Source organism: Marmota monax, unplaced genomic scaffold (genome assembly GCF_021218885.2).
Source record: "Marmota monax isolate L192 unplaced genomic scaffold, Marmota_monax_Labrador192_F-V1.1 WCK01_AAM20220418_F8-fsc00091, whole genome shotgun sequence".
Lineage (NCBI taxonomy): Eukaryota > Metazoa > Chordata > Mammalia > Rodentia > Sciuridae > Marmota > Marmota monax.
Genome location: NW_026692434.1, coordinates 3,307,781 through 3,335,187, shown reverse-complemented (window position 1 = coordinate 3,335,187; position 27,407 = coordinate 3,307,781). Strand labels below are relative to the sequence as shown.

Sequence of the window (27,407 nt, the reverse complement as noted above, 5' to 3'; positions counted from 1 at the left end):
CTTCTGGCAACATCCTTACATGGCAGAAGGCACAAAATCAAACTAGCAAGTTAGCCAAATGCTATGGGAAGCTTTTTCCAAATAATGCCTTAACCCTATTAATAAGATAAGGGCCAACAGATTTAGATCAATCTAAAAATTTGGCTAGTTAATTGAAAATGAAGCTGTAGTGAAGTTTTTATTAGTCACCTCTCAAAGTCCCCACCTCTTAATATTTTCTACCTGAATTTTGGAGGGGCACATTAAACTCTTAGCATGTATGCACATTATTGCATTTATCTCTTACAACAATCCAAAAAAGGAGGTGTTATCCTTATTTAATATATAGTAAAAGGCTAAATATCTTATCCAAGGTCATATAACCAGTTGACAAGAGCTAGCCTGATCCTACCCTGACCCATACACTTGATCTTTTAACTCTTCCATTTAAATTGCCTGATACTGAGCAGGTGATAGGAGAATAAAAGATTGCAGGTAAAATATCACAGGATTTCTCAATGAGATAGAGAATCAATAAGGGCCAAGCAAAGGGAGCTCTGAGACATGGTATATATATATATTCAAAGATGTGGAGGACAAGAAGAGATGAAGAGGAAAGCAACCAGAATGGGAGAAGGTAAAGGTTAAGAGAGAGGAATAACATGGACACAAAGAGAAATAAACACTGAGGATTTTCATTAGAGAGAGAGAAAGAGATGAAAACAAGCAAAATTAGCTGTGAAAGGAAAGGAAAGAAGTCAGCAAGAAGCTAATCATTATCTTAAAATGACTTGAGGTTTTAACAAACCAAATGTGGGGCAAAGAGTCTTAGAATTTATGAGATGGTAGAAGAAAAGGGAAAATAGGAATATATAACTAAGACGATTTTTTATGGGCTGGAACTCCTATGAGCCTGAAATTGCAGTGAATAGTTGTGGGAAAGTTGTTACATAGGGAAAATGGAACATCCTTCTAATAAGAGTACAATAGAGCCACCGTATTCTGTTGTAGAAAGGAGACCTGTCTATCGGCAGTGTGGAAATCAGAGGATTTAAGTGACAACAATATAATAGTTTAAACATTCATCAAGGATATCTTATGGGGATTTCCCCTACAAAAGGCCATAGCAGTTTGGTTGACAGGCAGCAGCCTGTGCTCATTCTAGGTGAATCCCTGGAAATTCTGAACAGTACTGTGATCTGTGATCTTCTCACAGAAGGAGGTGTCTAGTTTTTTCCCACCTCCCAGTGGTACCTGCACCATTCTTGGAAAGATGGAGAGCTGCTAAGGATCTTGGTGTAAGATATGGCCGGCACCCCTGGTTCAGAAGTTCAGAAGCTGTGTGATTAACAGGTGAGGGATTGCATCGAAGGCAGCTTCTGGATCTTGAATGAGAATTTTTCACATCTGCCACTTTGGACATTTTTCAAACTCATTCCTCTGTGTATTCCAGGAAAGTGCTCACTTGAGCTAGGCTTGTCTGCTTCTAGCCTGCATACTGAGCTGTGTAATTGAGGGAACTCAAGCATAGGCAGTTTATGGTTGTATGAATAAGCAAAATACTCAATATGTGACCTGATTGTTTTCCAAAATTGCACAGTCCCTGGTTTCACTTGTCATTTCGGAACAGTAGTGGGAGGACAAGACTGTGACAGTGAATGCATTCAATGAGTATAATTAACCCATTTCATAAAAGCAGATTTTCCAAATTATGCTATGAAGCTCATATGTGTTTAACCCTTTATTTTACAAGGCAGAAAAACATCACTGTTGAAGGCACATGTTTTCCCAGGTATTGATCTAGTTGGTCTAAACCCCACTGCATTATTGATAACATGGAATTCTTTTTGACCGATTTCCATGGTTAGAAAAAAGAATGATCCCTCCCCTAATGCTGCCATTCTGATTATTCATCCATAAAATGTTTCAAACTCATCTCTCCCCAGTATGTTCTACAAACGGAAAATATTATTTGTCAGCTTCCTGCAATATAAGGAGCAGCAGGAGTCTTTAGAGTGCCTTGCCACCCACAGAAGCAACATCAATGACCCAGTGCAAGGTGATAAAAACCACAGGGGCATGAAAGCTAGCAAGGATGTGGATGTGAGAAACAAATTATTTGTATCCAGTGGTGTCCCCCAAAGATGACCACCAACAAAAACCATACCTTGGGAACTACACTGTGTCTCCACCTCCTTGTCTGGCCTCAGGAATCTCTCCACATGCCACCCAAATCAGGAAGAAAGTCATCTTACAAAGACCCCATGGGCAGCCTCCACCTATCAGAGCTTTCAGTTTGTTGACTGTAATTAAGAGATAACATTCACTCTTTTTAAAAGTATTGGTAGAATGACAATGCTTCCTGTGCAGAGAAAATGTAATTTCCAAGGCACACTGCTGAGACTTAAGATAACCGGGCTGATGGCACTAGCTCACACACTGCCAAGTTATACAGAGAGGCCAAGAGGATGTGCAAAATTCAAATAGCTGGGAACATTCAGGATCCCTTTGGAAGAAAGCAAAATGAAAAATCTGCAGGTCTGATTTTGGGGTGATTGTAGTCTCCACTTTCAACTCAAATGTCTAATATCAAGTTTTCTCTCTGGTTTGTATGTTGCACTACATGATAAATCTAATCTAGAAATGACCAATTCTTGGTCCATGGAACCCATGGTTACAGGAAGTGCATGCAGGAGAGGCCCGGAAAAAATACTCAGTGATTTTAGTTTTCACTTAGCCCCTTTCCACAAAGAATTTCAGGCAACAGAGAAAACACTGATGATATCAGCCAGTGAAGAAAGAAATAATTAGTGATCATAGCCTTTACTAATCCCACAGGATGGGTTTCCCATTTTTAAAATTAATTTGGAATACTATGCCAAAAGTTATAGAAAATAGTGATAAAATCTCATGAACCCACAATCTGATGTTATTAAAAGTACCAATTTGTCATATTTGCCTCAGATATATTCACTATTTAACAAAATCATTGCAGACACACCAAAAGCCAGTTCAGACCTCATTTCCCACCACATTCCCTTCCACATTGAGGGACCCCAAGACAATGGTGAAAACTGTCACTCCTTTTGTCACATAATTTCTTTTAGTCTTTTCTTTATCCATACCAGACGGTAGTTACTATTGCACAGAGAAAACCGACTATAGGGGCTTCCCAGAGCCCCTTATTTGCTGGGGCCCTGAGTTTTCTTGGTAAAAATAGATAAGTCTTCTTGCCTACCTCACAAAGCTACACAGCAATAAAATGACTATGTAGAGTTATTTTTAGGAAGTATACCATCAAATACAAACTATAAACTTATTTAGGAAATAAGCCTCCCTTTTTGAATATAAAGTGCTCTAATAAATTTGGTTGGCCTTTGATTTCTCAAACCTTAGTGTTTACCCAAACCAAAGAAATTGTGCTTTATTTATGCACTAGCCCAGCTAATTACAAGTTTGGTAACTATATATCAAGGATTTCAAATATTCTACCCTATCATTGGATTAATAACATAAATTGGTCCAGATGTCTTTAAAGTTGTTTTCAAGAACATGATTCTCCATGAAAAACTAGTCAGTGGCCAGAGTATAACTAAAGTTAATAAAACACTTGGGAAATCAGAAAGTGGTTAATAATGTCCCATTGCTGCTGTTCAGAGAGAGAGAGAAAGAGAAGTAATTAGGAAACCAAACCCAAGTGCTGGATTTTGAAATCTCAACCTGACACCCGCAGCTGTCTCACATGCATGTCTATGTATTCTGTAGTCACACAAGGTGACACTGGAATTTTAGCAATGTTGACAACAGCTGTTTTGTCTGGGCCCATGACCCCAGTGGGGGACAAGTGGCAATAAAAATAATTAACTGGCCTTGTCTCCATTTACAGGTCTTGTGTGTCTATATTTTTAAATCTGAGGATGTCATCTTGTTTTTAATAGGAAATGAAATTACTGTTCCCATTGAGTCAAATAAATGATTTGGTTCATTTTCTCTGAAGATATTATCATTACAGCGCATGGCCTTTAGACATTTAATAGACAGAAGAGCCAGGTTCTTTGTTGAAAGGAAAACCTAGAATCGTGACAAAACCTTGATCATGGCTTCTAGACAGGGTGCGAAGAATATGAATTGGATTTTGACAGAGACCTGATGAACCTCGAAATGCATGCAGTCACATACAGGATATTTTAATAAGAAATGTTTCAGTCAGACATTTTTTTTTTGTCATCTGCTTTATTCAGCAGTCCAAAATGTGTTTTGGGTTATTAACTTGTTTTGGAGAGGACATTGCTTTATACTAGAAATAGTAATTTTGTATCTTGAATTCTCAGTGCAGGGTAAATAAAGTTAGAGATGGAAAATATACAAGTTGCGGATAGCGATGCATAATGGGTACCAAGTGCATTAGTTCTATGATGTTTGAGGGCATGCATTTTCGTTGTTACAACTGTTTATCTGACTCAGCATGTGACCTATTAGCAAGGAATCCTCAGGGTTAGCTTCAGGGACAAAGAAAAAACTGACTGATATGTGACAGAATTCTCCATGTTTAATGAAAAGTATGATGTCCAGTGGACTCAGACAAGACTGAAATTGAATGGGCTACAACCAAAGCTTTGCCAGTTTTTTATGTTCTCTCAGCAAACAAGTCTGTTGCCTATTGTTAAGGTTGAGATATGAGGTGTCCCCCAAAACTCATGTGTGAGACAATGCAAGAAGATTTAGAGAAGAAATGATTGGGTTATGAAAGTCTTAACCCAATCAGGAATGGAATTAACTGAGTGGTAACTGAAGGTGAGTAGGGTGTAGTTGGAGGAGGTGCGTTATTGGGGCATGCTTTTGGGGTCTATATTTTGTATCTAGTGAGTGGAGTCTCTATGCTTCTTGATCATCATGTGGGCTGCTTCCTTCCACCACACTCTTTGCCATGATGTTCTGCTTCACCTTGAGCCTCGAGGAATGGAGCCGGTTATATATGGACTGACACCTCTGAAACTGAGTCCCCAAAAACACTTTTCCTCCTCTAAAGTTGTTCTTGTCAGATTGTCACAGCTGTGGAAAAACTGACTAAAGCACTGTTCTACTCAAAGATAAAAAAAATGATGGGCTAAAAAAGATACTACTTCAGGATACTTGATTTGTATCAGCAGGAATAGTAATTTCATCACATGAAAAATCAAAAACCAAAATTAACCACCTCAGATTAAAAACAACAACATCTGACAAGTACAAAAGGGAAATGTGATCAGTTGATTATTTTCATTGCTACCTGCACCCCCACTCCTGTTCTTATAAGACCCTGTGTGATAAAGCCACTTGACTCTCAGAGTTTTTTCTGGCACTACAGTTCTCTTAGCTCTTTTAAATTTAGTAAGTGCATCAAGATTTTCCCCACCTAGAGCCCTTTTCATGTCTGGATCTGATTGGACAATTCTTGTCACCTGCTTAGAGAACCCTCCCTTGGGTCTCTTGACCAGAGCAATGCCTCTCTTCCTTCCAAATATTTATCATTTGGAGTTTTTTGTTTGTTTGTTTTAATCAGAGGAGTATTCTCCTCCTTTATCAGAGGAGTTTGCTCCTCTATAGTGTCCCACAGTCAACTGAAATTGTATAGTCTATTATTTAATTGCTTAGCAATCACTGCTATGCCTTTCCCTCTCCTCATAGTAGAATGTAAGTTATTAAAGGTAGAGAACTTTTCTGTAGCTTGTTTGTTACTTTGGCTTTCTAAACCCCTATATATCCATTGTTTATAACAGAAAAAAGGGAAATCTGCAAGCATGACAAACCCTGATCAGATCAAGACTTATAGACAGAATGCTAAGAATATGAATTAGATATCCATGGAAACCTGATGAACCTCAAAATGCATTTGGTCACATACAGGATATGTGATTAACATCTGGTAGATGTTCAATAAGTAGTTGTTAATTACCATATTCCCTCTCACCTGTATCCATTCAAAGCCTTCAGCAGATGTCTAGAGGCTATAGATAATACCAATCTGTATATGTCTTTTTTTTTTTTTTTTGGTACTGGGGATTAAACCCAGGGGAGCTCTACTACTGAGCCATATCACCAGACCTTTTCATTTTTCATTTTGAGGTAGGGTCTTGCTGCATTCCAGGGGTTGACCTCACATTTGTGATCCTCCTGCCTCAGCTTCACAAGTTGCTGGGTTATAGGTGTCTATCACTGTGCCTGGCACAAATTTTATAATTTAATGCCTCTTCCATCATGTCATAATTTTTGTAGTCTGGAGTATAATGGCAAAGTTAGCAATAATTTCTTTTTCCTTTTTCATAATCTCACAAAGAGAAGATTTGTTCTTGTCATAGATCTCAGAAATCTCAGCTTCCTTTTTTTTTCTTTATTGAGAATTTCCCCCTTTTCACTTACAGCTTCAGCTTTTCTTTGGCATATCCCAATTGCAAACATTACTGTTCTTGAACTTTAGGGCCATTGTCAAGTAAGATAAAGGTTGTATAGTGTGAATTCAGTGGCCAGAGGTGATCCACATTCTGGGTGGGACAGAATAGGATGATGTGATATTTCATCATGCTAATCAAAATGCGATATAGTTTAGAACTCATGAACTGCTTATTTCTGGAACTTTCCATTTAATATTTTTGGACCATGGTTGACCACAGTTAACTGAAAGTATAAAATCACAGATGGACTCACTTTTGTAAATGAATGCAACCTTATATCCTAAACTTATTATTTTAAGTGTGTAAACTGCTATGTAATCATACCTTTTTAGATTATGTAATGATTCATGCTTTAAAGGTAAAAGATGTTCCACTTAAATGAAGTTAAAATTAAAGTAGAAATAACATGATTTTATATGTTTTAAACCAGATCAGTGTTTTAGAAAAGAAGCATAGATTTAACTGGAGTAAGTTCCTACTAAATTAGTGCTGCAGAGTTTTGTTGGTGTTTTGTAACAGCCATTTTAGAGGTCCATGACCTAAGTAAAGATTTTTCATCTCAAGAAAGTATTATGTTGACATTAAAAATGATACGGTACATATATTTAAGGTACAAGATAAACAGAAAGTGCAACAAAATCTTGAAAATTGTATTGATTTATAATAAGCTTCAAACACGGAAAAATTTACGTAATCTGCAACATCCCCCCAAGATCTGTGAAGTGTCACTGTTTTTGCTTAGAAATTTCCAAGTAGAAACAGTAGAGGGAGCTGCTGCCCTATGTTACACATTTCTTGACTTTTCTGTTTTCAACCTAAATTGCTATGCACTGAAATGTGACACATTTGAGCCTACTGCTCAGTTCTCATACTGCAATAATGAAACAATGCACAAAAACAATACCAGAAAAAAAGAAAGAAAAATCAAAAGGCCTGCCTATAATAGAAAGAAATAATAACACATTTTAAAATTAATGTGGTCTTTAATAAACGCTCCTTAGAGTGATGATGAATGAGAAGTAAAGTTAATGTCAAATGGGTGGGCTAATACATACTTCCTTTAATGGCTCATTAGTTAAATTCTCTGGCTTTCCCTCCTGCTCCGCCTCATTTCCAGCTGCTTTCCCTTCTTTTCTAAAGAAACTAAAAATCAGAATACTTGAAACAAAATATTCTAAGTCTTAAGACTTGACAAGTCTCATCATAATATGAGGCCACTATTTTCCATTGCATATGCTACTGAGAGAACTGGAAGGCTTTTTATAAAATAATTTTACTAGAATGTGAGGAATAGTAGTTGAGACCATCACAATTAAGAAAACACCATAGATCATGGAAACAAACAAGCAAGCAAGAGGTTGTAAATCTGAGGAGAAAAAAAAATCACAGAGTCCCTAGGCCTAAGATGTTAGTGCTTTTTGAGAATAACTTTTCTATCTCAAGAGGGGCTTTACATATCTAGAATAAGTATTCCATAGGTAAAGTAATCACTGATTTAAGCAATGTGTTGATAGACAAATTTTTGCTAATTGTATTTTGGGAAATTAGTAAAGAGAAAAAAAAATGTGTTGTTTCCATTATAGATTCAAGAGGATCTCTTCTACCTACAATGTGAATAGGCATTCAGAATTAGTAATGGATCTAAGTTACATTTAGAGAGAATTTCACATGTAGAGGAAAAGTTTTTTTACATACATGTTATTTCCTCCTTCTAGGAACTGTGTGAGAATTAGGCAGGGCAGGTACTATCATTTCAAATTTAGAGAGAAGCAAATTAAGATGTGGAAATGTCAGGTGAATTGTCTAGAATGAGCTAGTGAGGGATTGGATTAGGTTCCTCACCAGCATCCTGTACTGTCTCTGTCCTGATGTAGAACAGTGCCATGCAAAAATTCAAACAATGTTTTGTGTACAGTGCTTGTGGGCCAATCCTAGTCAAACCACAAACTAGAAACTTATCTCTGACACCACTGATTCACCATGATGAAGGTGACTTTAGGAATTAGTTCCTGGGACTTAATTCTGGCTCCTTCTCTTAGACTTGTGTGATCTTGGGCAAATTACATGATGTTTCGATGCAACACTTATTCCATAATAGAGGATAACTTCTACTTCTCAAGATATCTGTGAGACTCCATAAAACATAGGAAGTATCATATCTAACCAGAGCTGGCTCTTTAATAAACTCTTTTGGTTTAGTTCATCCCTCTTTGCTCTGCATTTGTTTCCTCAAAAGTTAGCACTATTTATTCTCCTAAAGAGTCATTCAGCACTTTGATACTTTGGGACTCTGAAAAACTGCTCTCAGTCTTGATGTATTTGATGGTATTATTAATCTAAGATGTCTCTACTTAATGGTTTCTCTCTGTTATGGATTGAATGTGTCCCCCCCCCCCCCCAAATTTCAGGCACTGGAAACTTAACCCTGAAATTCATCTTCATGGCATTTGGAGGTGGGCTTTTGTAAAGTAATTTGGATTCGGTGAGGTCATGAGGGTGAGGCCACCATTCAATTAGTGGCTTTATTAGAGGAGGAAGAGAGGCTTGAGCTACAGCTAACTCTGTCCAACCACATGATGCCCTCAGTCATGCTATGCTGTAGCAAGATGGCCTCCTGGATGGCAGCGTCATGCTCATGGACTCTTGGGCCTCCAGAACTGTGAGTTAAGTAAAGGTCTACTTTTAATAAACTAATTGGTCTGTGGCAGTCAGCCATAAAAACAGAACACAGAGTAAGATACTCAGCAATGCAGAATATTTGTTTAGGATAAGATGGCATATTTGGAAAATGTGGGAGCTTTCTCCTTTGTGAGATCAGCTTTGCTTTTTAACAGGAAGTTGGAAAATACTTAAAAAACTATGTTCAACATAAGGGTTCATAGCCAACACTGTTAAATAACTTGTTTAGTTGCTCCTCAGTTACAAGCACTTTGATTAATTTTATTATATGCTGATTACATGTGTGTAAATTCCAACAAAGTCCTCCCTAAAGACGAATTTTCCCTAAAGATAATATTGCTATTAAATATGGAGAGCTAATTTGGAGCAATATATATGACTTTCATGAAACACTGACTCATGAAGACAACTTAATAACATTAGTTCAATAGATTTACTTTCATAAATATCCCCTTATTAGAAATTGGCTTCTTCTCTAGGAGATAGTGTTTCAGGGAGAAAAAGTTGTCCTTTCACACACAGACACACCCATTATCCACACTGCCCCCCACCACTACCACACAATTAGATAAATAGAAAGCTGTAGGAAATTATTCTTTATAAGCAATTTGCCTTTTTGGTACAAAAATTTCTTAAGAAAGTAAGAAAATACAGATTTGGCTTCAGTACAAAGAACCATAAGTGGAAGAATTGGTTAAAGCATTTTAATTATGTGAGTTGCTTCAGGCCATCAGAGACTTTTCCTTTCAGTTCCATGTCTTTTAATCTTCATCGACACTCCCCTAAATAACAACACTACCTTTGATTTAGGGAACACCTCTAAATCCCCAAAGGGAAGAACATCTTCTTGAGGACATTGATCAAAATGTGCTGTTATCAAAGGATTTGTGCCTCTAGATAACTCCAATTCCTTGGCTCTTTTCAGACAGTCACATCAACTAGACTACTTTTCTCTCAACTTTTCTAAAAATGAACTGCTCAGGCATAACTTTAAAATTATATAAAATATTCATTCATTTGAGGGATATTTTAATTAATGTTTAATAAAAGAGATAAAACTAAGATTATTTTACATTTCATGTTGGCAAAAGAAATTCTAATGCATGCTTTAGGGATCTCACATGTGAGTCATAACCATCTCCAGTCCCAATTAGAATTTTAGCCCCTAACAACCCTTCTCTTGTACTCTTAATTGCCTTCCTTTCTACTGTGAGGTGGGGCTCATGTCACACAGGGTACAATGTTGGAAAAGACAAATAAATAGAAAATGACATTTGATCTAAAAATGTCCACAAACAGCCTGGGATTTCTCTTAAAAAATTTCCCCTTCCCCCTCCTCCTCTGTGTATACAATCTATATCTCTCTATACAATGTAAATACCTCCAAGGGACTTGCAAACAGAGATAACAAATACTCTGCTAATACTTTAGAAACAGTAAATACTATGATAGCTTCAAGAATCTTGTTTACTTTCTTTGCAGTTCAATTCCAGTGTTCCTCTAGAGTGACCTAACAATACAATCTGGCCCTGGGGCTCTCCAGCTTAGAATCCTCATACTTTTCCATGGGTTCACCTGACTTGGAGAGCTTCTCCATGACCCTCGCTGCCTTTGGCTTCACTACTGCTGGCCTCCTGCTCTCCCTCCACTGGATAGTTCCCCACCTCCTTTGCCAGAGGCTCAGCACTCTGTTTTTGTCCCTGCAAAAACAGTACCTAGCTGCCAATAGTACCTAGTACCTAGTACCTAGCTTGATCCCTTCTCCCTTTCTATCTGCTTTTCTGGGCAATCCTCCTCAATCTTTACACTTCAGTTATAAATTCCTATAGGAAACCAACCCTAACAATTAACTTCACTGAATTCCCTTCCTAAACTTGAATCTCCTAGGAGGCAAGGACAATGTCTTACTTAGCTTTGCAAGTCCAGCTGATAAGGGAGTATTAGGCCCACAGTAGGGCCCTCAATAAACGTTTGTGAAACAGTTGAACAATGTGAATTAGAAACAGGTTTTTTTTTTTTTAATGAGCTCATTTTCTTAAAATGTTCGTTATTATGACTTCAAAAGGACTCATTCTGAAGAACTCTCTTCACGTCTAGTCATTTGGGAAATAACAGTTCTCTTTATAAAGTACATTATGTTTCGAAAAATTAATGTGAAGGTGGCACAGAAAAATGTGGGAAGCCAATTATTTTACTTTTCTTTTCCAAGCTGTCCTCAACTAAGCTCTGCAAGTATGGCTGGGTACTCTACGGGACTTTTTTGCAGCATACTATTATACACGTCATCAATTTAAAACATCCAAAAGTTGATGATAACTGTATCCCAAGGTAAAGCTTTGATGATTGTTGTATGAGAGAAAAGGCATTTCAGTCAGTCAGAGGTATCATACCAGAATCAGAAAGACTGAGAGTTTCCATAAACTGCAATTCTCAAACAGAAAATGAGCTGAGTTAAGCCTAATGCTTTTCATTCATATATATAATTTTCTGCATAGATTCTTTTCCTTATGCCTTTAGTTTAACAAACTGGGTATCTTATATTACATGTTAATAAACTACTTTTATTTTTTAAAGTATGTATTCAGGATTTAATGAGTACTCTGTATCAGATCCGTAGCTGAATTTAAATTCTAAATTTAATACTTGAAATAATTCCTTCCCCCCAAATACGCTGGCAAAACCAAACCAAACCAAACCAACCAACCAACCAAACAACAACCAAAAAACCCTGTGGAATTACTACGAATTCTTTCATAAAGGCACTCCTCTTCCTTTCCCCGCCTCCACCCTTCCCTTTCCATGCCCCCAATACCCTCTTGTTTGTGAGACTTGGGTTCTAACCCAAGAGTGTTCTACCTGCAAGCTACATCTTAGTTCTTTTCATTTTATTTTGAGATGAGGTCTTGTTAAGTTATCCAGGCTGGCCTCAAATTTGCCATCCTCCTACCTCAGCCTCCCAGGTAGCTAGAATCACAGGCATGTGCCAGCAGGCCCAGCACATATTTCTTAATCTTTGACATTCCTGAATGAACTCATTTGATCAATAGTTGAGAACTCATTCCAGAATTCAGTGTAATCCTCTTTTCTCATAGACAGTTGGCAAGCTTGTCATAAAGACTTTCATCATTCAAATTCCTCCCCTGAGACAGCAATTATCCTGTCTTAAAAGGAGCATCATACATTGGGAAAAAAGACACCAATGTCTAATCTTGCCTGTTAGCATTCACCAGCTTTCTGTGTTGAAAGATAAAACAAGTATTCAAAATCTTATAATACGTTCTCTATTTTGCCAAAAACATTGGAATAAAAATCAACAAAGATGATACTTTAAAGATTGAATTCTAGGATATCTAAGTCATACCCCCTTATTTTTATATCACATTAAGTGACACAATGCCTTGCTAAGAGTATAATCCACTTGAATAAATGAAGTGAAATGAAAATAAATGAGTGGACACACATTATGTTCATTTCTGGCACATGATGACATCCTAAGAGATACCTAAGGAGCTAGGTGTGGAGTCCCCTAGTAGCTAAGTAAAGTTCTGTTCTTTTAAAAAGGCACTTATCTTAGTCTTGTCTGGTCTTTTCCCTCCCTCTCTTTCTTCCTTTCTTCGTTCCTTTCTTTTTCCTGGCACTAGGGATTGAACACAGGGCCTTGCACATGCTAGATGAGCCCTCTACTACTAAGCTCCATCCCCATCCCTTCATTTTCCTATTTGAAAATTATATTCATTTGTTTATTCACTTATTAAATAAATAATCAATAATTACATGCCATAGGCCAGAAACTATGCTAGTAGATAGTGACAAAAATAGTGGTTTAAAAGAAATTATAGGGAAGTGGTCAGACATATAAGGAAAATAACAGTTACAAAGCAGTGTGCTTGTATCTGCAGAAGGTTCATGGTTCGAGGACAATGAAGGGTAGCCCATCAAAGGCCATGTAGGAGAACTGATGCTGAGGTTGAGTTATGAAGATAGTGGAGAACATTTGCAAAGCATGGCAAGATTACACTGCAAATTAGGAAGGGAGGAAGGACATGGGGGAGGAGGGCAATGGTAGACAGAAGGCAAACCATGAAGGGCCCAGAATGGCAGGTAGGAGATATGGCATCCATCTTTCTTGAAGAAACGAGAAGCTATTAAGACATTTTAAGCCAAATAGTTTTCAGCTATTAAGCAATTTTAAGTGATTCAAGTCAGCATGGATTTGTAAAGCCTGAGCTACATGGTTGGAGTCATGATTTAGAGATATTACTCCACTTAGACAAGGTAAAGACAAAGAGACCAGTTGTTAGATGGCCACAAAAGTATAGATACAAGTTGCCTAGGCCTCATTTAAGTAGGTGGCCATGAGGATGGAGAGGAGAAGATGGATTTACAAAATATATATATTTTTATATATCCCTATATCCCCTATAGAGATATAGGATTGGCATGGTTTAGGGACTGTATATATAGAGGGTGAAAGAGGAAAAAAAATCTAGAATTATTTTTAAAGAGAATTTTGGACATGTTCCTTTTGTACTACCCATAGGAGACTTCCACATGGAGATACTGAGCCACAGGATGTAGGCCTGGAACACTGGAGGGATATGTGGATGGGAATAAATGATTGCGATTTATTAATTCATCCAACATATTGATGGGGACAGAAGGAAAGTTGTTAACAAGGGAGACCCAAGGGATAGCCCTAGAGTTAGGAGAGAAAAATAATTGTTATGAAGCCAAGAGAACAGAGAGTTTCAAAGAGAGCCATCCACAGAGTAAATTTCTGTGTGGCAATGAAGTAAGATGAAATGTGGAAGTGCCCTGGGAATCTGGCAATTTAGGGATTATTAGTGACCCGGAATCCACATCACTGGATTAGCTTGGACACAGACCAGACTCTGGCAGGTTAGAATTATTAAAACCACAAGAGATGGAATCCTTTTTTCCAGAATTTTGGGGGTAAAGGAATGAGATAAGTTAACTCTTTTTAGAAAGTATGTTCTATGACATTCTCTAACAACACATTTTTTTAAGTATAGATTTTTAATTGTATATGGACACAACACCTTTATTTTATTTACTTTTATGTGGTGCTGAGGATCAAACCCACTTCTTCATATGTGCTAGTCAACCGCTCTACCACTGAGCTACAACCCCAGTCCCTGACAATATATTTTGTATCAAGAAGAGTGGATATGGATTTGCCAGTTGTCTATCTTACAACCAGCCTGAATGTTATTAAGCATTTGAAATTGAGCTCAGGCAGACTCAGAACAGAATTCACCTGTTTGTACATGTGGCTTAGGGATGCTCAGTTGTTGGATGATTGTTGGAGATGTTCGGTTGAGGACGCTCACTTGTTACTGCTCATGTAATAAACAAGGGGGTGAGGTATACAGAGAGCTACCAGCAGCCTTTGTCTCCCAGTTTGGGTGGTGATGAAGGTGGTGGTATAGGGAGCATGAATTGCCCCTACAAGTGCCGAAACCAATTATTCTGAACAGTACAAAGAAGTAAATTATTCTACAGGGAAATAAACTAGCACTGAGGTCACATATGGAAGTAAAAAGGCAGACAGAATGGGGACAGGAGGATGGGGACAGTTCTCCTATTGTTTACTCACAGGTGGTCCTGGGGGTCCTGGTTTTCCAGGTGGTCCTGTTTTTCCTCTTCTTCCCTTGAAACCAAAGAAAAACAAATAAATGCTGTGATTTCCTTTTGCTGTAATATAAAACATATTAAATGACAATAGGAAAACAGTAAAAATTAACAAAAGTTAAAAAAAAAAACATTCCAAGTCCATATGATTCTTAAACATCAGGGAATTATAAAAGCTCTGGGGTAGTTCATAATTACCACAATGAAAAATAAAGTACCTGAAATGAATATACCTTAATTGCTGTCTAGCAGTATGCTCTAGCAAGTAATGTAAATTTTCTGAAAGATGACTTAAGATTGGCATTTTATCTGATGATTTCGCAGTTTAGGATGAAATAATAAATGCATCTGTCAACTTAGTTTGTTGCTTCTCAAAGAGGGCTCAGAATTCTAATTTTATAGGAGTTACCTAAGGTTAAGGTAGGTCACCTACTTCATGCCTATTCTTGGGCTTTATCTTGTACTTACTGGTTAGAAGCTTCTGGGGATGGGAACTATGAATCTACGTTTTAGAATTACTTCAGGTAATTTTTATGCTCACTAAAGTTTGAAAAGCACTGTGCTAAACATAATTATATATTCTGTCTAAAGCACATTAGCTAGCTCTTTTCTTCCTTTTGGATGGTTAAGCTGTTTTATAAGTGAACTAAAATGTATAATTCTTGCATATTAATCTTCATTATTGTAACTGAATGTTAACTCTCCCACTTCAAAACCAGCTAAATTCTAATTGCAAGAGTCAGGTAAGTTTGTGTTAACATCTTAAGTAACTCTGATCAAATATCATTTAAGAGCATCTAGTTTCTTATTATACAATTATTGTCTTAAACTTTTTTTTTTAAAGAAAGTAAGCTTAGGTTTTAGAAGTATACAATTGGAATGAGAAGCATTTCTGAGCATGTTTTCTGAATATATTCATTCTAGTTCATTGTTATTAATAACTATTTGATTACCTTATTGGTAGAATATTTACACAAAAGTCTTAGTGATAAAACATAATTGCATTTGGTTGATCATTTCAATACTTTTTTTTTAAAAAAAGAATTGAAATCATAAACACAGAAAGATCCTTTTTATTCTCTAATTTTCTTGCTCTAAAAGTGTGAGGCAAACTTACTTGATCTCTCTGGTTTTCACCTAAGCTTGGGATGAAAAAGGAAGTTTAAAGAACAGCTGGGTCTGCAGAGTAAACTTTGAGAGGTAAGCAAGCAAATGCTCTGCAGTGATTGGATGAGAAACATGCCCACTGTTGATGAAGGTAAGTTAAGGGCGTGCTATCAAGGACTTCATTTCAAAAAGGCACCCATTTTCATAAATCATCCTAGCTAACATCTACAGAACAGAATTTAACTTTAAAAAAATTAAAATAAATATAAAAAGTGGTGTCTTTGTGTTCTTTCATTTTAGAGACCTAAACATTAGAGTTCTTTGGGGGACTATAAAATTGGAATGAATATACAGGTTGTTATTCTCTATATTTAATCCAAGTTATTCACAGGTACACCATTTCCTAGTCCTGAAGTCTACATTTTCTGAAAATCAATATATTGGGTCTTTTAGTAAATATAAGTCAATTAGCCTTTGAGGACTAATCAATGATAAAAAGTGTTGAGAGCCACAGCCGAAGGGGCCCCAGCAAACTTCCAGCTGCCAGCAAACTTCCAGCTGCCGGCTGACGATTGGCTCACAGCAGCCCCAGCAACATCTAGCTGATTGGCTCCTCTGCGGTGATGCTCATTGGACTGTTTCCCTGCCCTTTCAGACCACGGAGCTGCTCATTGGGGGACTTTTTTGGCTCCGCCCACGTGACCCAGCCAATCGGCCTCAAGAGCAGGAGGATTGTGGGAGGTGGAGAGAAGCTTGTGTGGGAGAGAGAGGCTTGGGGAAAGCCGGTGGTGGCAGTTGAGGCTCTGAGGGTTTTTCCTGAGAGACTATTTTGTTTGTCGTGTGTGGTTCTAAAAATAAAGTTAGTTTCTTTTGACAAGTGGCTCCTGATTGTGCCCAGCCAGACTGCGGCAAAAAGTTTACTTAGAAAGTAGAAGGACTGTAAATTTATTAATTCACAAGAGCACACACAAAAAAACTAAATCAATGGCATCTAAGTAAGTGATTGGTTCTTTCTTTAAGCACACATCAGATTGAGGTAAGTTAAAACCATAGGATCAAGTTCTGTTTACTTTCCCCATTCTTCAGAGGAGACATGTGTATTGATTTGGGCAGGAAGTGGGGAAAATGAGGCCGACTATTGGTCAATTTTTACCACAGAGTTAATGTTGAAGACAAATTCAGTGTCAGATATTGTAAAACAACATTGACATGTGTTAAGTTGAGGAGCAAAAAGCATTCACAATTTAGTATGGAAGGCAGGCATCCAATCCTTGCATCTCTCTGCTGATTTACATGATCATTAAGTCAGTCTTGCCACTGTCAAGTGTACTGATGTGTATGCTCCAGGACTGCAGAGAGAGGGCTGGGTTCATTTACACATCCTTTCTAAGAGTGGACAAGCAGGTAGAATATTTGTGAGAGTTGTTAAGTTAGTGGAACATATTTGTGCAGATAACTTGAACCAGCATTATTTTCAATTTAAACCCAGTTTCCAGGCCTGAAGTTTACTAATCCCTTGAAGCAGATTTGAACCATTTTTAAAGATGAGTTTTACAATGCAACATAGTCACTTAGCTTTGTCATTAAATATATCATAGAACCAGGTAAGGGAAGCCCTTGGAACTTGAGAATCAGGTCTCAGTGCCCTATTGAGGGCGCTCTGACAGCACAGAGCAGGGGTCGATGGAAGAGAAATAGGTGCATGCTTGGGAGTACAACTAGGCTTGAAAGCACTAATGGAGGCCACAGTTCCTATCATCATAATGGTTCAAGGCCTCTCCCAGACATTACCATCCTTCTCCCTAAAAAGCCCCAGGAATTAGGTCCCTTATCTTATTCCCCGCCAGCAGCACTGAATGCAGCTGCACAATCTTCTGCTCCTCCAAAAGCTCTCTCTTTTCATTCAAAAGCATTAAGGAAAGGCAAAAGCTTATCCAAGAGTTAGCAGATTCTTGGTAGGATGAATTTTATTATTTAAGCAAGACAACCTGAAATATTCTATTATTAATAATTATGTAAAGACCATAGGTAAAACCACAGTTCTCATTCTAGATTAAAATCAGATTCCTCCATTTTTCAGAGGGAAGTGTGATGTTTGACTCCTTGCTTTGTACCTCACAAGTCTCTGGGGAACTGGTCCAGGACACCTGGGACCAGGGGCTGTTGACGGTGGGACAGGTAGAAGCCTGGGATGCTGGCAGGAGGAATAGTTGATATTTGTTTCCACATTTGTTTCTGCTATCTCCTGCTATTTCTGTTCTTCCCAGGCTTACTGCAGACCCACTCTAAAGGGAGGCAAAAAGTGGGAACTTGGATGCCAGCAGGGATGCAAATCCTGGCAGATAACCCAGATCCCTGCTGAGCCGAGAGAGATTGTCCTGGGGAGGGTGGCCATTTGTTGAGAAGCAACTCTGCGAAATTGGAGTCTGGCTAAAACTTCTAACATATGGAGTGCTATTTTCCCAGTTTTGTTATAATTGGGCCAACCCAACACTTTCGTGAAAACTGAGGTATAAAGTACAGAACACAGTTCACTCTATCAGGTTACCCTGGAAACTCCAACATGCTCAACATGTCAGTTTTCAGTTTGGCAACAGTAAAAAGACCACCATTAGGATATCTGCCTAATGATCTAAACCCAGTGGTGCTCAAACCTGACCATGCATCAGGATCACCTGGAGGCCTGGTTGAGCGGACTGCTCTCTCTTCTCTCAGAGTTTCTGATTTGGTAGGTCTGGGGTATGATCTGAGAATCTGCATTTCTCACAAGTTCACAGTAATGCTGATAGTGCTGTTCTAGGGATCACAGTTTGAGAAAACTACATGTCCTATTTTACACGTAAAGTCAGGACATTCTATAGAGCACCTTATATTTTGTAAACACAGCTCAAAATAACTCAATTAATTTTGTGAATATGTGAAACTTCGAGAATAAATTTTTCATTGTCAAGTTCAGAACCACCTGGACTGGAATCCCTGCTTTTTCTGTGCAAAGACTGCATTGCTATTAAATGGTACTTTATATTTTGCCACAGGTTTCTTGAAGGATTAAAAAAGGGATCATTTATAAAATTCTAGTCACACATTCCCTTTAGGATGGTTACTGCTAAAAATCCAGAAAATAACAAGTGTCAAAAAGGACACGGACTGTTAGTAGGATTGTAAAATAGTACAGCTGCTATGGAAAATATTGTAGAGATCGTCAGATAATTAGAGAACTACCATATGATCTTCCAGGTATACACTCAAAAGAATTGAAAGTACAACCAAGAAGAAATATTTGCATATCCATGTTCATAGCAGCACTATTCTCAACAGTCACGAGGTGGAACCAATTCAATTGTCCTTCAATGGATGAATGGATAAGCCAAATATGGTGCAAACGTACCATGGAATATTAGTCTTAAAAAAGAAGGAAATCCTGCCACATGCTACAACATGGAGAAACCCTGAGGTGGTATCTAAGAACTTGAATACTTTAAATCTTTAGTGACTTTAGTGACACAGAGGATCACTATTATCAGAAAAAAAACAACACTAAACTACACTACACTAAAATAAGCCAGTCACAACAAGACAATGCTATGACTGCATTTATGTGAGAGATATAAAGTATTTAAATTCTTAGATACAAAGCAGTATGGATGTTACCAGGAGGTGGGAGGAAGGAGAAAAGGAGAATTGTTTAATGGGTATAGTGTTTTAGTTTTGCAAGATGAAAAAGTTCTGGAGATCTGCTTCAAAATAATGTGAATATACTTAACACTATGAAACTGTAGAGTTAAAAATGATAAAAATTGTAAATTTTTTTGCTGTGTGTTTTTTACCACAGCTAAAACAAATAAACACCAGTCCTACCACAATGTCTGGTACATAGTGGGAACGATTTTTAGTTCTTGTTTTCCCCCTGTCTACCACTTTTTATTCAATTTTCCATTTTTTATATAAAAACAATCTGACAATATCTAAAGGAAATCTTCTAAAACATCTAGTTAGCATCTTTAAAAATGTAATCAACTCTTAACCATGCATATGACTATTTTAAAATATATATAAAATAAGAATCAACATGCCCATTAAAAGGGGAAATAAAAAGCAATCAACTGCGGTTTATTCATAGTATGGAATAATATGTAACAATTAAAATGAATAGAATTGAACTACATGCTATAAACTGTATGAATGTTTCTTACAAGCATAATGCTGATCAATTTATATAAGAATCAAAAACAGGCAAAACTAATCTATGCTATTAGAAGTTACAATGGGGTAGGGAGTGACTGAAGTCATCAGAGGGTTTTCTTGATATTCTGTTCCTTGAACTTATGCTAGTTATACAAGTAAGTTCATTTTGTGAGGAAGCAATAAGTTGTTCCCTTATAGTGCAAACATTTTAATGAATGTATATTATATTTCAATAAAACTTGCAAAAATAAAATTAGGAGAGTCTCATAATGGAGCAATTGTCTTTAAATGATCTAATGACTTCATCCATCTGCCTTTGGTATGTCCAGGGCCACTATTCTCAGAAAAAAAAAAAAACAAAAAACAAACAGACAAGAAAATGCCAACCCAAACAAGGCTATTTAAATAAATGACATCTATAAACTTTCAACAGTGAAAATAACCTGATCCTTCCAGGATGACTTGCAGTAAGAGAGCATGTGTATCTTAAATTAGACACTTGATTACTTGATTTATAAACACTTAACCCTCCAGGGACATTACTAAGTGAGGAATGCAGGGCTGGGGATATAACTCAGTGGTAGAGCATGTGCTTAGCATGTGCAAGGCCCTGGGTTCAATCTCTAGTAATAATAATAAAAAAAAGATAAAAGAAAAATGCAAATAGCAGACTATTGGTTCTTTTGTGACCTGTTTTTGTTTTTTGTTTTGGTGAGGCTGACAAGGGTAATCTGTAATCAGATTTTTTTAAATTAGTTTATTTATTCTAATTAGGTATATGCGACAGTAGAATGCATTTTGATTCATTGTACACAAATGGAGAACAACTTAAAAGTTGGTATGCAGACCCTAAACCCACAAGATAAAACACGTTTCTTTGTAGTCTCTCTGAATTGCCAGGTTTTATAAATACAGTTGGCTCCTTTAAAATACTTCCCTGTTTTCATGTGTATATTTTGCATGCTCTTAGGCATCAGCTTAGCTTGAACGAGGTATCAAGGAAATGTCAAGGAAGAAGAGACAGGGCCTTGACTGGCACACACAACTGTGAATGAGGTGTTAATTACACAGGAAAACATTACAGACTATCTGGGAAGTTTAGTTTTCTTTTTTTACATTGTGAACGGAAATAAGATTTATGACTGATGTTATAAAGAGTTACCACATTTGAAATCACTAATATGTGCAAAAATGGGGAATGGAATAATTATGTAAGGAATGTATAATATCCTAAGTGCATTTTACATCTTAACAGATATTTAAAAATACATCTATGACAGCAACAGCACTCGTCATAAAGGTCTCGTTACTGCAGGGATCAGACAAGTGGCTCTTGTAAGGACATGGGAAGAGGATGTAATTCAGTAAGAGCAAACAATTTGAAATGGGTTTGGAGCATAGGAAAGATGACTCCATTCTGTTGTCTTCTTCATCTAGATGGGAATCTTAACATTTTCAAATCACTTCACAATTTCCTCCTCTCTCTGTCCCTTTCTTTTATTTTCTTTAAAAGGGCTGCATTGATAATTAATGTGGCTTTTCAGAAAAAAAAAATATAAGTTTGTGACATTATTATCTAATCCCCTGAGCTACAATTCAATAAATGATAATTTAAATAAAATAATACTTCATTGTAAAAGATTACAGTTTGCTTGTTGTGAATATTCTGATCATTCACAATTTAGATCACTGCTGCTGTAATTTCTTCTTTTAATTATTTTAGATTGATGCATAATATTTGTACATATTTATGGGCTAAAGTATAATTTAATACATATATAAAATGTATAGTGACCAAATCAGGGTAATAGCATTTCTATTTCTCAAACATCTATAATTTCTATGTGTTGGAAAACTTTAAACGCTTCTAGATATTTTGTAGACTACAGTTCCCACCTGTGCTATAGAACACTAGAACTAGTTTCTTCCTATTTAACAGATTTTGGTACCTGAGTTATGCAGCCTCTCTTCAGGTCTCTCTCCCAGGCCCTCCCTAGCTTCTAGTGATTACCACTATTCTCTACTTTTATGAAATCAAAAGTTGTTTAAAATTTCAACAGTAAGAACCTGTGATATTTTTGTGTTTACACAACAAAGTCAAACTTTTAAAAATGTCTCATTGAGGGTTGGGGCTGTGGCTCAGTGGTAGCTCACTTGCCTGGCATGTGTGAGGCACTGGGTTTGATTCTCAGCATCACGGATAAATAAATTTAAAAAAATAATAAAAAAGGTCTATCAACAACTGAAAAAACATTTTTTTAAAAAAGAGATGGAAGCCATTTAAAAAAAATGTCTCATTTGCTTATCACTTTTCCTTCGTAATTTAGGTTTCCAAATTCTTCCTGGCTTGCCTCACCTCACTCTCAACTCTGACTTTGCAGGCCAACTCAAATTTTCCATTCAGATTTGTTGGGGTGCCCTAATTTCCATGCCAAACGACCAAACTGCCTCAGTCCTGATTTCTGTCTGTTTTCTATGCTTATCAGGCCCATCTTTCCAACACACTTGACTCATCTTGTTATCATGAGTAGGACCACAGTAGGGTGTGTCTAAACAATTTTCTGAACATGCTGCAATATATTTTAACTTTTATGGACCACATTTTGAGTGTGGAAGCTGGAAGCGTGTTATGAAAATGTTCTTTCCTACATATCTGGAATGCTCTTAGCTTGGAGAAGGAATCAAGTCTTACACTACTTTGCTGTCTGAGGACTATGCCAGTAGGCTTCCACATCTCCAAAACCAAGCACTTTTATAAAAAATGCCTCATGAATGTAGCATTTTATCTTTCACTTTTAATAAGGGAACTGTTATACTTTTAGATTTAGAGCAGACAAAATCAACATGTAGAGGGATCAATAATACACATAAAATAATAGGGTTTATTTCCTAGAAATGTTAAAATGAAAACAATGTAGTGACGATGACTGACAAACTTCAGGCAGGTCAGAATCTAGGCCAGTGGAGCAAGAACAAGCTCAGTATTACCAGCCAGCATGGAAATATGAAATCATTAATATCTTAATTTATATTAACATAAAGTCATAGGATATATTTTTAATATTTTTGAGTTGCACACTTCAAAGACATATATTCAAGGCTGGGATTTTAGAGCTGTGTGTGTCCAATCTGAAGAACTGAATTGACTAGCACCAAGAAAATCCATAGAAACACATTTGCAGTTAGTCAATAAATGTTTGACAAATGAAAAACAAACAAAAACTAGAGAATCCCTAAGATCAAACTATAATAGCCACCCAATTTTGAAACTGAAATATTTTTGTTGTACAATTTCAATTGAAAAGAATTTAATGGATTAAATTGCATTTGGATATTTAAATGTTGACTGCAGAAATAAATCCTACCAAAGTTTTGTGAGTACATGTTGTTCAGCAAAAATTTATTGTCTGTGTTTTATCTACTGGTGCTGGGGGAAATATATTAAGATGATTAAGACCTGAATCCTGCCTTCAGGTAGAAGAGAAGGGACAATTACAATGATATTTGTTTTTTCCCTAATTATGATTATTTTTATTTGTTCTACTTAGTTGTACATGACAGCAGAATGAATTTCAATTCACTGTACACAAATGGAGCACAACATTTCAATTCTCTGATTGTACATGATGTAGAGACACATCATTTGTACAATCATATGTATACCTAGGGTAATGATGTCCATCTAATTCCACCCCTTTCCTACCCCCATAACCCCTTCCCAACCTCACCTTTGTCCAATCCAAAGTTCTTCTATTCTTCCATGCCTCCCCACCCCCATAGATCAGCATCCATTAATCAGAGAAAACATTTGGCCTTTAGTTTTTGGGGATTGGCTTACTTCATTTAGAATAATATTCTCTAACTCCATCCATTTACTTGCAAATACCACAATTTTATTCTCTTTTAATGCTGAGTAATATTATGTTGTGTATATATACCACAGTTTCTTTATTCATTCATCTATTGATGGGCATCTAGGTTGGTTCCAACAGTTTAGTAAATTCAGCTGCTATAAACATTAGTGTGGCTATGTCACTATAGTATGCTGATCTTAATCCTTTGGTTATAGACCAAGGAGTGGGATAGCTGGGTCAAATGGTGGTTCCATTCCACATTTTCTGAGGAATCACCACACTGCTTTCCAAAGTGGTTTCACCAATTTGCCGTCCCACCAGCACATAAAAACAGTTATCTCCTATTAGACAGAGGTGCCAAAAACATACATTGGAAAAAGAATAGCCTCTTCAACAAATGGTGCTGGGAAAACTGGAAATCCATATGCAGCAAAATGAAATAAAACCTCTTTCTCTCACCATGAACAAAACTCAAATCAAAGTGGATCAAGGACCTAATAGAAGAAAATGTAGGCCCTAATTTTCATCATGTTGGATTAGGTCCCAACTTCCTTCACAAGACTCCTAAAGCACAAGAAATAAAATCAAGAATCAATAAATGGGACTGATTCAAACTAAAAGGCTTCTTCTCGGCAAAAGAAACAATCATTGAGGTGAAGAGAAAGCCTATAGTATGAGAGTAAATTTTTACCAAATACACATCAGATAGAGCGGCTAACCTCCAGGATATATAAAGAACTCAAAAAATTCAATACCAAAAAACAAAAAACCCAACCAATAAATGGGCTAAGGAACTGAACAGACACTCTCAGAAGAAGATATACAAGCAATCAACAAATATATAAATATAAATATTCAACACCTTTAGTAATTAGAGAAATGCAAATCAAAACTACTCTAAGATTTCATCTCACCCCAGTCATAATGATAGTTATCAAAAATACAAGCAAAAATAAGTGTTGGTGAAGATGTGAGGGGAAAAGGCACACTCATACAAAGATATTTGGATAGACTTGTTTGTTTGGCTCTCAGTGAGCTCAGGATTTCCAGTGAAGGGAATTAGAACTGTTCCTTCTCAAAGGTGCTTCCTTCTAATCACTCTCTTCAGCTTTCTCTTTGGAGTGGAGGGGTCACGTGGATAGGAGGGGAAATGGGCAGAAAACATACATCTGTCTGTACATCTTCAATAAGATGAGATAGGACATTCTGGAAAGCCCCCTGGACACTTATGCACCAACGTGTCTCAGATGTGTGTGTCCTCTTTAGTCGTCTTTTCTCACCAACTTCAGATCAAGTGTGTTCAGAAGGCATTTCCTAGCCCATACCTCCTTTTACTTGCACAATTGATTTAAATATTGAAAAAATATATTGATGACCTTCAAACCCTGAACACCTGGTGCTATACCATTTTACAAATACTGGATTTTTTTTTATTTGAATGTCACTTTTCCTTTCCTTAAACTTAATATCTAATGTCAGTTGAAAGTATAACTGGATAAAAGTAATATGGTCTCTGTACTTAATCTATCTCTTTTAGATTCCTGTCAGTTCCATTCCCTAGAACAAGATATAATTTCCTGGAAAGACTGGTGCCACAGTCAGTCCTTCTAATCCCAACTGTGGATCACTTGCCAGATTCTTTTTATGTCTCCTCTGACTTTTCCTCTGTTCCTCTCTAGGAAAGTGTCCTTTAATCAGAATTCCCAACACATCTTGTTCCCAGCATCCTTGCTACATCTAGTATATACATATACACATACATAAAATCTATAGAGCAAAGTTAGCTTTCCAAGCTACCTAAATTTCCATTATGACTTTTAAACTCATGTTTATCTGTCTTCACTGTATTTGGTAGAACATTTTCTCCACTTTCAACTAGCACATACTCAGAGTTATTAATTAATTAATTCAATAAACACTTATGGGGTCCTTATGATGGGTAAGTACTTTTATATTCTTTGGAAATACCTTGAATCCTGTCCCTACAGGATTTGTATTCCAATAGCAGTAGATAACACAATGTCTTCAGTAAATGCCAGGTACCATCTGAAGTCATTTACACATATTTACTCAAAATCTTCAAAATTTCTTTGAGGATTCCCATTTTACAGATGTGGCAAAAGAGTGACAAAGTAACTTATACAAGGTCATGTGGCTAATAAACAACAGACTTAGGAAGTGAATGTAGGAAACCTGGATGAATAGTCTCTGATCATTACCATTATGCTATACTTAATTGTATATCTAATAAATAAATAAAGATATAAATCTTTGAGGGATAAGAATTATAATAGATATAAGATAAAACTACTACAAACTCATCATTTAATATAGAAGCTGACTAGAATGATTTTAGGTTATTGATTTAGATTGTTTATGAAACTACTTCCTTACATTTGTGCAGATGATCCAGAGTAATGTGCAAGATGTTTCCTTGACCTTATGTTAACATTGTATATTACTGAATATAATATCTATTTTTTCCTGATCCTTACCCAGAAAAGACACATGAAGAAGTGAGATCTATTTCATCCTACACTATGAACAATAGTTTTCAAAACAGAGAAAGCTACATTGTGTAAGTAATCCTACATGACTTATACCAGGATATTAATAATTTAATGAACTCGTACTCAGGGGGAAAATGTTCTTGAAACATGTCAGAGTGAATTTTCAAGGGAAAGACCTAATTAGCAGTGTCTGAAGCATATGTCATCACATTTAGAAAATAAGAACTAGTCCCGGCGGATAGGATGGTAAGTTAGATTTCAAAACGTTAACTACTACAGTTAATATGTATGATTAATGAGCAATATGTCAGTTGGCTGGCCTAAGTCAAGTGAAAGACCTTACAAGAGAAAAAAAGGTTTCAATCAGACACAGAAATATGCAAATGCAATTTATAGTCTCATTTGTATTATGATCAAGCAATAACTTGACATCCTTATGGGAAATGAAGCCATAGTTTAGATATCTTTTAAGATACAGGATCAAAACTTACAAAGATGCCCTGTGATAACTAAAGGTCCCAATGACATCGCAAATGAGAATGTAAAGAGGCTAATGAAAGAAAAGCCCTCAGTCTTGGATCATGGCTGAGAAACCAACTGAAAAAAAAAATGAATTTAAGGAAAATTATGTCATTATCTTTCCCTAACATATTTACCAGATGATTATTTGGAGTAAGTCTTTTCAAAGAAACCTGATTTAAATCCATTCAAAACACAAGTAGATGCAATCTATGTGTCATCAAGACCTCAAGAGGCAAAAAGAAAAATCCAATCATGTTATAAAACTCTAAATTTAAAATTACATGGGAATATTTACATGTGCATTTGGATGGTTATGCTCCTGAAGATGGAATGTCAGTGTAGAACATTTTGTACAACTTCATTTTGTAGAACATTTTTTCCACTTTCAACCAGCACATACTCAGAGTAATTTATCAATCAACTCAGTAAACACTTACCGGGTCCCTACAATGGATAGGTGCTTGCCCTCAGTAAATGCCAGATACCAT

At 36.7% G+C, this 27,407-nt stretch overlaps 1 protein-coding gene across 7 annotated transcripts in view; it reads right to left on the bottom strand.

Moving 5' to 3' along the window:
- Col19a1 (collagen type XIX alpha 1 chain) overlaps nucleotides 1-27,407 on the bottom strand; it is a 327,672-nt gene that overhangs the window by 102,982 nt on the left and 197,283 nt on the right. For all 7 annotated transcript variants that reach the window (XM_058578798.1, XM_058578800.1, XM_058578801.1 and 4 more), the window contains one exon: nucleotides 14,707-14,760. In XM_058578798.1, coding sequence (XP_058434781.1) covers nucleotides 14,707-14,760 — 54 coding nt within the window. The remainder of the gene's footprint in view (nucleotides 1-14,706; nucleotides 14,761-27,407) is intronic.